Consider the following 11,812-nt stretch of genomic DNA (forward strand, 5'->3'; position numbering starts at 1 on the left):
TCTCTTGACAAGGGATTTTGAAGAGCAAGATTTTAAAATTTTGATGAAATCTAATTTGTTGCTTTTTTCTTTTATGGATTATGCATGCTTTTGGTATCAAATCTGAAATGTTTTTTACCCAGTCCTAGGTCCTAAAATTATTTTTTCTATTTATTTTATTTTATTTTTTTAAGACAGAGTCTGGTTCTGTCAACCAGGCTGGAGTGCACTGGCGCAATCTTAGCTCGTTGCAACCTCCACCTCCTGGGCTCAATTCTTATTTTTTTCTAAATGTCTTGTCTTACATAACACACATGTCCCAGTTTATTTGACTTCCCCAACTTTAATGGGAGTTTGAATCACCCTGATCATGAAGTCTATGATCCATTTTGAGTTAATTTTTGTGGAAGCTGTGAAGTTTATGTTGAGATTTGTTTTTTGGTCTTTGATGTCCAATTGCTCAGGTACTATTTGTTAAAAAGGCTGCCTTTCCATTATTTTTTCCATAAATGTTTGGTAGACCTTGCTTATGAAACCAGCTAGGTATGAAAGATGTTTTCTAACAAAGGTTTTTAATTATTGATTTAATTCCTTAGTGGAAATAAAACCATTCATATTTTCCATATCTTCTGGTAACACATTCTTGTGTCAATAAATTATATTCCCAATAAGGGAGAAAAGGGACTATACTCCAAATCACTAGCAAAATTTAGCAAGCATGTGTCAGCCTGAGCAGGGGAATTACACTTGGGTTTGGATTTTGAGGGTGCTTGATAAAAGGAGTTGGAATATAAGCCTCAGTAAGAGACAACTTAGCGACTTGGGAGTATTCTTTCTGCATATAGGCTGTAACCTCCTGAGAAGGACCCCAGGGGTTGGTACAGATTCGTTGCCAGAAAGGCTCCAGAAGCCTGAGAAAGCAATGGCTCATGCCGAGTGAAGTTAAAATACCCGAATTGTCATGACAGATGGAGAAGGAAGGGATTAAAAGAGTCATGGAAGTGGTCATGCTGGAGTGGATACATTACACGAGGCCAGAAGACTCACCAGATTATGTTCCATGGGAATGCACTATTCACCAAAGCCACCAGGACTCCCTGGTGAGAGGAGCACCAGCATTTCTAAGAAGTTAGTGGTCCAGCCTTCTTTATAGGCTAGGGCTGATGCTAAGAGTGGCTGTCACAAAACTTGGCCCATTGATAGCTCTCCCTCCTTGAAGCAGTGGGGCCCTCTCTCCTTGAAGCAGTGGAGCTCTCTTGCCTTGAAGCAGTGGAGGCTAGGTAGCAGCATTTAACAAACAGAGGCCAAGGGGTTCTAAATATCGTTATAGCCAGCAAGGTTGGAATGACAACCAAGGGGTCTTGACCCATGGAGAGTTGTGGCAATGGTTAATAGAACAAGCATCTCTAGAAGGAAGGTGAAGTGGAAATCTCTGAAACTGCTCCCTTCTCCCAGGAAAAGAGAGTAGATTAGAAACAATATTGCAATCTAGTGGAGGGGATGGTGGAGACTAATGTCACCCTTAAGGATATAAAAAAATGCAAGGAAAATGGTTATTATCATATCTATTTAATTTGCAAGGCTTGCTTCTGCAGAAACTGGATGGATCCTAAAGAATGACTGTAGAACACTGTGAGCTCAACCAGGTAGTAGCCTGATTGCAGCTTCTACAACCAGGTACTGACACATGCCAGGTATTAAGTACATGTTATGTACCTATTGATTTGGCAAATGCATTCTGTCCCGTAACAAGTAGGAAAGAGGATAAGAAAAAGTTCCCATTTATGCGAATGGAAAATATTCATTTACAGTTTTCCCTTGGACTATTAACTTTCATCTTCTGCATACTATAGTCTGAAGAGATCTGAATTTTCATGTATCTCTCAAAACAACACATTGATCCATTACATTGGTGACATCATGCTGATAGGGTGTGATAGACAAGAAGTGGCCATATGTTGGACACCCTGTAAGACATATGTATTCCAGCCAGGTGTGGTGGCTCATGCCTGTAATCCCAGCACTTTGGGAGGCCGAGGCGGGTGGATCACCTGAGGTCGGGAATTCAAGACCAGCCTGACCAACATGGAAAAACCCCATCTCTACTAAAAATACAAAATTAGCCGGGCATGGTGGCACATGCCTGTAATCCCAGCTACACGGGAGGCTGAGGCAGGAGAATTGCTTGAACCCAGGAGGTGGAGGTTGCGGTGAGCTGAGATTGCGCCATTGCACTCCAACCTGGATGACAAGAGTGAGACTCCGTCTCAAAAAAAAAAAAGAAAAGAAAAGAAAAGAAAAGAAAAAGACAAAGAAAAAACATATGTATTCCATGAGGTGGGAGATAAATCTTATAACTATTTATGGACTTGTCATTTCAGGAAAGGTTTTATGAGTCCAGTTGTCAGGGGCATACAGCAATATCTCCTTCAAAGTGAAAAACAAATTAACATAATGTATTAGCACAAGGATAAGAAAATAAACCATTGGAACAGAACAGAAATTCCAAAAGCAGACCACACATGTATGGATCCAAAATGGCACTGCAAAGCAAAGGGAAAATGATGATCATGATGTTTATGTGTCAACTTGACTGGCCCATGAGGTCCCCAGACATTTGATCAATCATTGCCCTGGGTATTTCTGTGAGGGCATTTTTGGATGAGATTTACATTGAAATCAATAAACTGAGTAAAGCAGATTGCCCTCTCTAATGTGGTGGGCTTCGTTCAATTAGTTGAAGGTCTGAATAGAACAAAAAGCCTGACCCTCCTGCCTGTAAGAGGGAATTCCTCTTGCCTGATTGCCCTCACACTGGGACATAGGTTTTTCTCCTACCTTTGAACTTAAACTGAAACATCATCTCTTCCTGGGCCTTAAGCCTGCCCATTCTCAGGCCTTTGAACTCAAACTGGGACTACACTAGCAGCTCTCCTGGGTCTCCAGCTTGCCAGCTCACCCTGCAGATCTTGAAACTTGTCAGCCTTCATAATTAAATGAGCCAATTCTCTAATTTCTTCTTTTTTATACACACACCATTGGTTCTGTGTCTCTGGGGAATCCTGACTTATACAGTGGTCTTACCAATGAGTTGCCAAGGACCATTGGGTATTCATGTGGCAAAAAATAAATCTTGAACCCTTCTTCACACCAAACATAAAAATCAACTCCAGATGGATTGTAATTTAAATATTAATGCTAAAACAATAAAGCTTCTACAAGTTAACATAGGAGGATATCTTTATTGCCTTAGGATAGGGGAAGATTTCTCATTAGATCATGAAAGGCCTAACTCTATATAAAAGATTAAAGCATGTGACTCTATTAAAAGGAGTAACAATTGTGAATATCCATTAAAGCATTCTGCTCTATCAAAGGAGGCTGTGACCACTCATTTCTGAGAAACATCTGTCATATGAAAACATAATCACATGATTATGCATAATCCTAAGTATAATCCGTGGGTGCTTCCAACTCCTGGTCACCCGTCTGGAGATACAACTTCCCCATAAGCACCTCAATCAACAAGTGAACCACTTGTTTGTATACCCTAAAACTTTCAAGTAACCATAGGCAACCCTGGGCTGAGAACTCACATGACACCACCATAGTTAAAATGTCTTGCATCAGCACCTCCAATGTTCCCATGGTCCAGGGCTGCCTATAAAATGTGAGACGATAGCTCATACCCCAGAAGGAGGCCAGGAGTTGTGAGTTTCCAAGCCCCAGCTCACTCTGACCACTTCTCTGCCTGCCCAGCATCATGAAGGGCCTTGCAGCTGCCCTCCTTGTCCTCCTCTGCACCATGGCCCTCTGCTCCTGTGCACAAGGTGAGTCTGTCATCCGTGTGCTTTGATGGCTCCCTGGGCAGAAGTCAGGCGACATCTTCCAAGTGCTGTGGCCTGAAAACCCTTGTGTGAAATTAGGGATCCTCAAATGGGGTTTCAAAGTGACATCACCGTTTTCTTCAAGAAGGTTGAAAAGCAGTCTATTGATCTGGGCAGCCGGATGGGAGTCAGAGAAGTTTTATCCTACTGAGATAAATGAGATGGTTGAAGTCTAATTCATTGGGTTATTAGCATGAGGTAGAATCTAGGTCTATTTAGTTCTTACTGGTGCTGGTAAGTTTTACAATGACCTCAGCAGTCTCCTAGAGTTAAACCCCTTGGATAATATAAAAGATGTCTATGCTTTTCTCAGCTATCTTATGATTTAATCTATTAGAAAAAAAATTCCCCAAGGAGAGTTAGGAGAAGGGAATAGACTATTCAGAGAGCTTGATTCCCTGTAGCATAAAATAAAGACTAAAATGGAGAGACAAGACTAGGCAAATTAAGAAGAAACAAAAAGCCAGATTATTTCCAGCTTTCTTTTCCCACAGGCTTCAACTCTGAGCTATGCTGTCTCCCTTTGCTCCTTTGTGACCCTCCTGGGCTTCTTCTCCTGAGCAACTCCTGTTGTCCTTGTTCTCTCAGATAAGATTCATACCCCACACATCTGCTGCTTCTCCTACACCTCCCAGTAGATGCACTGCAAATTTTTGGTTGCCTATTATAAAACCAGTGGTGAGCGGTCTTAAAATTAAAATCCTATGATATATTTTAGTTACTTTATACAGTCAATATTCATTTAGTTTTCATCACATATTTGCTCTTCCTGTTCTCTTAAATTCTTCTGCATCTCTGAGCTCCATCTGCAATCACTTTTCTTCTGCCTAAAGGAATCCTCTTAGTATTTTTATTACTGTGGGTCTTCTGATAGTGAAGTCTCCATTTTTTGCTTGCTTGGAAATGTCTTCATTTTACCTTCATTTTACCTTCACACTGGATATGAAAGTCCATAGTAGCTCCCACCTCCTACTTGTGCTTACGTGCTCCTTGTCCCTTGTCCCGTGGGTTGTCTCCTCCATATGCCCTATTTGCAGACAGAAGGACTGGTGCTGACATTATTGCCAGGGCAAGAGCACTGACTGCTGGAGTCAGCAAATTTGCAGAGGATATGGAGAAACATAAGAGAGGCGGGAGGCAATGGGGTGCCTTAACCGTGAGGGAACCGGCATCCAGAACCTGAGAAAAACCAAGTAAACTTCTTCCACTCTTGAAAAGGGACCAGCAAGAAGTTGATGAAGACCTCATTGCCCAGGACTGTGAAGTAGGGCACAAAAGGAACTAAGGAAGTCAGGCATTTATCCTTGACTTTGACTGTTTCTTTTAAATCTCTGCCTCTGTCTTACTCTCACTCCCTTGCTCCCTCTTCAGGGAGTATAGCTCTTGGAACGGCTGGCCTTTGTTCCATCTCTTTTGGGTAGGAACTTCGTTCAGTCTACAGAGACTTTTACTAGCAAGAGACCATCTTCTCTAAATAGCTCTAGGAGTAGAGCTTCTCGGGAGAACTGAGGGAACTCTGCCACTTCCTCACCCTAGGAACCAACTAGACCCAGAGTTTGCATCTTGTGAATGACTGAGTTAGGCCTCAGTTTTCCCAACTAAAAATGGGTCCTAGCCCTCTCCTGCCTTTCAGATCTAGGTTAGATATCTAAGTCCTCAGAAAATAGCCCAGAACACTTTGAAACCTTTTGTGAAGTTCTTTGATTTTACTTAGAGAATCTTAATCCACAAGAATTAAGTGATACGGCTTAAATGTCTGTCCAGAGCATAGGGAAACAACTCTAAAATGAAGAAAGGAGAAGGGTCAAGAGAGTCTCATGGGACAGATGAGACTTGTGAGCTGAGGGCCATGGAGAGGAGATGGACAGCACCAAAGAAGACCTGTTCAGTGTTGGGCAGGCAGAGGAGTGTAGGCAATGCCAAAACAGGACTGGGCACTCACTGCCGCCTACATCCTTCTGGGGACCAAGCCATGACCCCAACCCTTTACAGGCAACTCTAAACCATGAGGAGCTGGAGACTAGGGATGACCAGAGGGGAAGATGTTAAGTGCATGGTGTCATGCTCTGAGTTGTACATGTTGGGGTACCTTGGGTCCCCCAGGGGTTCAGGATGTATGAGAGCAACTCAGCTGCTCACTTGTTGGGGCTGAATGTGCAGAAATGTTTTTGACAGTGAGAGAAGGTGAGATGTTAGTGTTGAAGTCATACATACATGGAGAGATCTTCAGATTAACACTTCCTCCACAGAGCAGATCTCTAATGCTGTGCGGCAGCTACTCCGACCACATGGTGTGATGTAAATGGTGATGCCACAGCGTTCTGGGCAGCACAAGTCACACTTAAACCACACGCTGGGTGAAAAGGATCATTACATCGTGTTAATCAGAGTGCTTCTAAGAAATGCTTAACTCATGAGGAGGAAGTCAAGAATTGGTGTCACCAAGAAGCCAAGCTTAGCTGGTACCTTCTATCAAGAACAGATCTATTTGTGAATGGCACCATGGTCATTTCCTCCTATGGAACAGACATTTCTAGTGTTGTGTTTCCATTGCACAGAAGTGACATGTAAGATGATACCCCAGAATCTTAAGTAGCTCGAGTTGTGTTTGATCCAGACCCAAATGAACAGAATGGAATAGGGAAAGTCTGGACTACAGGAATGACAAGAATGATGGAGCCAGGCTTTTAACTGCTGTTTGATTCATTGAACATTCTTAGGTCCCTACAATATGCCATCATTGGGTTTGACACTGGGTAACAGACATGAATACGCATTACATATGGGGTGTCTATATAGATCAGGAGCCTTAGATGCCCTTATTTTTTCACCCAGGAAGCCTACAGCTAGGAAAATATCCTACAGAAATAACTTCACTTACGGAGAAAGTTTTTTGCATGCAGATATTTGGCACAATTTATAACAATGAAAAATTGGCCAGGTGTGGTGGCTTACACCTGTAATCTTAGCATTTTGGGAGGCTGAGGCAAGCAGATCACCTGAGGTCAGGAGTTCAAGACCAGCCTGGCCAACATGGTGAAACCCCATCTTTACTAAAAATACAAAAATTAGCTGGGCGTGGTGGTGCACGCCTTAGTTCCAGCTACTCAGGAGGCTGAGGTAGGAGAATCGCTTGAACCTGGGAGGTGGGGGTTGCACTGAGCTGGGATCACACCACTGTACTCCATCCTGGGCAACAGAGTGAGACTCCATCTAAAAAAAAAGGAAAAATTAAAACCAACCCACATATGTTACAGTAGTGCATGATAATATTAATGTACTAGGCTTGAGTAAATTAGGCAGTTCTTAAAAATACTGGAACGATTTGGAAAAGTCTTTTAATGTTAAGCACAGTCATATGCTGCATAACAATGCTTTGGTCAATGACAAACTGCATATATTATACAGCGGTGGTCCCATAAGATTATAATTCTGTATTTGTACTATACCTTTTCTATGTTTAGGTAGGTTTAGATATGTGAATACTTAACATTGCATTACAGTTGCCTACAGTATTCAGTACAGTGGCATGCTGTACAACTTTGTAGCCTAGGAGATTCAGGCTGTACCATACAGCGAAGGTGTACAGTAGACTACACCATCTAGGTTTGTGTAAGTCTATGATATTCCCACAATAACAAAACGGACTAATGACAAGTTCCTCAGATGTATTTTTGTCATTAAGTGATACATGGCTGTATAAATAAAAAAATACAAAATGAAAACTTGTATCATGACAACAGTAATGTCTTCCCCCACCAGACACAGTAAGAAGAAGGAAAAAAGCAAATGAGCAAACAGTACTATCATAAGCCTAGAAAAAAAAACTGCACTGGAAAGAAATATACCAAACTGTTAAAAAAAAAAAAAAAAGTGGCTAGGTTTGGGTACTAGAATTTTTCCTACCTTCAATGAAATTTTTTTTTCAGATTTTGCATCAGAATGCACATATGCCACAATAGGGAATGTAGTAAAAATCTCTCACAGTCCTGCCTCCGTTTGCCTGCCACCTACCCAGCTTTGAGATCCTAAATGAGTTTTTATTCTTTTCTGTATTTTATGTGTTTTCAAAATTAGCTTTACTACTTTTCGGTGTAATCTATAGTTCACATGACAAATCATATAAAAAGCTATTTGAACTAAAAACACTAGTAACATTGCTCTTCCTGTACTCCTATGAGACCCCCTCGTATGCTTGTGGATGAGACATTATGAGGATGTGATGACTGAGAAAGCAGCAGCCATTTTGTAACCACGAGGTGACAAGCTCAAATAAGAAAAGCCAACAAAGTGGTGGGGGAAGGGGAGATGTTTTAAGAAGCCTGAGTTCTTGATGGCACAACTGAGCTGTTAAACAAACTCGGGGAGGACCACCCATTAAATTTATGTATTTATCTATTTATTTATTTGAGACAAGGTCTCACTGTATTGCCCAGGCTGGAGTGCAGTGGCATGATCAGAGCTCACTGTAGGCTTGACTTCCTGGGCTGAAACAATCCTCCTGCCTCAGCCTCCAAAGTAGCTGAAACTACAGGCATGCCCAGCTACTTAAAAAGATATATAGAGAGAGACAGGGTCTCACTACGTTGCCCAGGTTGGTCTCACACTCTCGGGTTCAAGCAATCCTCCCACCTTGGCCTCTCCAAGTGCTGGGATTACAGGCATGAGCCACCATCCCTGGCTCTGATTTATTTACTTTTTCAGTTTTAAGGACTAATTATTATTACAAGAGGTGAATATGCCATAATTTATTTAATTGTACATCATCTTTTAAATTGTTACAGATAAGCTGTGACAAATACTTTGTTCATCTTTATGTTTACATCTATAGGATAGATCCCTGGCAGAACACCTTGCTGATCAAAGGGTAACAACTCTTTAAGGCTCGTCATTCATACTAGCCCCCAGTTAACCCAGCTAACCCAGGGACTGGCATATTGTAGCGGTTCAATGAGCCAGTGTCTGAAAGGCCAACCTCAACCTCGCCCCTCCTGTAGCACTTCCCCAGTTCTGCTGTCTCCGTCCAGGGCATGGTTTTCTGTTGGGTTGTGCTTCTTACGATTCTCTGGCATTATCGTCCATGGCACATCTATGCTGTCAGAGCACCTGGGGAGGCCATCAGAAGGTTCCGCTCCATGGGAGAAAGCCTTTATCTACAGATCTGCCCTTGTGAGAAGGTACCAGCTAACCCAGTCTCAGGGTGACACCAGCATCTCACCTCCTCTTACTGTGGAAACCATTTCCCCACCAAGGGAGGAACTACAGCATTCTTGCAAATAGCCTGAAGCTTTGTGGTGACCTGAAGCTCTCCTGGTTTGTGCAATGCACAGCATGACACCAATATCATGATTAAAAATTTTCCCCTTCAGAGAGGATCAGGAAAAAAACTAATGGGTACTAGGCTTAATATCTGGGTGGTGAAATAATCTGTATAACAAACTCCCATGACATGAGTTTACCTATGTAACAAGCCTGCACATGTACCCCAAACTTAAAAGTTTAAAAAAATGAAAAAAGAAACAAAATTCCTCCTCAGTCCCCCCAAGTTTATATCTTCTAATACCCCAAGGCTGCCTGGAAAGAGAAGAGATGACTGAGACCCCAGGAGGAGGCAGCGGCTACAAGTCCTGAGTTCAGCTATTCCCGGCTGCCACGGGAGCTTACACTCTGCCCAGCATCCTGGGGACGCCCCCAGTTGCCCTTGCTGTCCTTTTCTTCACTGAGGCCCTCTGCCCCCAGACCCGCTGTCCCTTGTGTGAATTTGTCTTTTGCTCTTGTGCCCCCACTGTCTGGCCATGGCTTGGACCCCACTGCCCAAGTCTATCCCTGAGGCCTCCAAGTACAGAACATCAGAGGGATTTCAGGGACTATTTCCCGAGGATTTTTCTTCCTAAGAGGTTTCAGCAACTCTATTCTCCATCTCTGGGAGACAGAGGGACAGTGAGTCCCATTCTATGGATGAGAAAATGGAGGCCCGTGGGGATTTTGACAAGAGGTAGGATCTGGGTCCAATTGGTTCTCAGTGGTGTGGCCTTGGCTCTCCTTATGAATTCAGATGGAACTCCTCAAGGAGAGATGGGATGGGAAATAGTTTGTTCAGAAAACTAAATTTCCAGTAAAGAGACAGAGAGACCCAGAACCAAGACAGACAGAGAATGAGAAAAACCAAGAGAAAGATGCAGAAATTAAAATGTCAGGGCAAAGAAGAAATGCCAGCTTCCTTCTGGATCTCTTTGTCCCCATATCCCCACCCCAAGCAGTGATGTCTCCCAGTTCTTCCTGACTCTCAAGGAAAGGGACCAGGAGCAGCTGGCTTGCCTTGTGAACAGTGACTTGGGATCTTTCTGTCCTGTCTCTTGCAGTTGGTACCAACAAAGAGTTCTGCTGCCTCGTCTATACCTCCTGGCAGATTCCACAGAAGTTCATAGTCGACTATTCTGAAACCAGCCCCCAGTGCCCCCAGCCAGGTGTCATGTAAGTGCCAGTGCTCCTGCCCACCCCTCAGGAGGGAGGTTGGGAGGTTTAGGGTGAGGTCCCCTTAGAGTGCTCATCTCTCTAAGGCCCATCAAGGTGAAAGACTCCAGGGGAGGCCCCTGCAATGTTTTCTGACCTGGCCTAGGGCCTGCAGAGTCCTGAAGGCCCTGCCCCTGGGCAGAGGAAAGAGAGCAGACATGACAACAGGAAGTTTGCTTCCTGAGAAACCCCATCGGAGACACTTGGGGAAGGCCTGTGAACCCTGAAGTTAAGGGGAAATTTTACGGGCATGAGGACAGGCTCTGAGATGCCTGGAACAGAGAAGGACGCAGGGGCCACAGGATTCCCCTGATGAGTTCATCAGTTCTTAACTCTTCCTCCCTTCTCCACAGCCTCCTAACCAAGAGAGGCCGGCAGATCTGTGCTGACCCCAATAAGAAGTGGGTCCAGAAATACATCAGCGACCTGGAGCTGAATGCCTGAGGGGCCTGGAAGCTGCGAAGACCCAGTGACCTCGGTGGGCCCAGGAGGGAGCAGGAGCCTGAGCCAGGGCAATGACCCTGCCACCCTGGAGGCCACCTCTTCTAAGAGTCCCATCTGCTATGCCCAGCCACATTAACTAACTTTAATCTTAGTTTATGCATCATATTTCATTTTGAAATTGATTTCTATTGTTGAACTGCATTACAAAATTAGTATTTTCTCTGACACCTCATGACGTTGTCTTTCTCACCCTTTCCCCTTTTCCCTTCAACTCTTCGCACATTCAATGCATGGATCAATCAGTGTGATTAGCTTTCTCAGCAGACATTGTGCCATATGTATCAAATGACAAATCTTTATTGAATGGTTTTGCTCAGCACCACCTTTTAATATATTGGCAGTACTTATATAAAAGGTAAACCAGCATTCTCATTGTGACGACTCTGTTGATTTTGTTTCACTAATCGGAATCACAGATTGAAAGGAATTCTGGGGGAGGAGGAGGGAAATATGAAAAGAGGCAGAAACAGCAAGATAGGGACCGAGTACTTCTACTGTCATACCAGACGTTTCTGTGGAGATACTTTCCTGAAAAGTTGAAACAGACACCATTATTTTATAAACCATATTGTAACTGAAATGTGATAGAAAAATTTTCCACTTAAATGAGTATCAAGATGACACTGCAATGCATATTTATGCGAACGAGCTCATTTTCATAAACGAAGCTTTCCTCAGAATGATGGCTAACATCTGTTGAGGCCTTACCCAGTGCCGGGTTTTGGGCTAAGTACTTATATTAGTAAAAGTCTAGCAAATACTGCCCACAGTCTAGCAAGGACTCCTTACCTGGAAGTTGCTGAAAGCCTTGGTCATGTTATCTTCGTTCTCCACTCTGCTTTTGGGGAGGATGTTTTCCATGACTATCTGAGATGAGGCTTGGGGCTGGGTGGCCAGAGTTAGCAAATAAAAATAAAGAATGGATACTA

At 43.3% G+C, this 11,812-nt stretch overlaps 1 protein-coding gene across 1 annotated transcript; it reads left to right on the forward strand.

Moving 5' to 3' along the window:
- The first annotated feature begins 3,671 nt into the window (after positions 1 to 3,671).
- CCL18 (C-C motif chemokine ligand 18) lies at positions 3,672 to 11,812 on the forward strand. The gene is made up of 3 exons (XM_055257555.2): positions 3,672 to 3,809; positions 10,229 to 10,340; positions 10,733 to 11,812. Exons 1-3 carry the CDS (start codon positions 3,743 to 3,745, stop codon positions 10,821 to 10,823), a joined length of 270 nt encoding a protein of 89 aa, XP_055113530.1. The 5' UTR covers positions 3,672 to 3,742; the 3' UTR covers positions 10,824 to 11,812.

Source organism: Symphalangus syndactylus, chromosome 20 (assembly GCF_028878055.3).
Source record: "Symphalangus syndactylus isolate Jambi chromosome 20, NHGRI_mSymSyn1-v2.1_pri, whole genome shotgun sequence".
Taxonomy (NCBI): domain Eukaryota; kingdom Metazoa; phylum Chordata; class Mammalia; order Primates; family Hylobatidae; genus Symphalangus; species Symphalangus syndactylus.

Coding starts and splice junctions, on each gene's coding strand:
- CCL18 (XM_055257555.2), top strand. CDS start 3,743: ATGAAGGGCCTTGCAGCTGCCCTCCTTGTCCTCCTCTGCACCATGGCC. Junction 3,810..10,228: donor CCTCTGCTCCTGTGCACAAG/GTGAGTCTGTCA, acceptor TGTCTCTTGCAG/TTGGTACCAACAAAGAGTTC. Junction 10,341..10,732: donor TGCCCCCAGCCAGGTGTCAT/GTAAGTGCCAGT, acceptor CCTTCTCCACAG/CCTCCTAACCAAGAGAGGCC.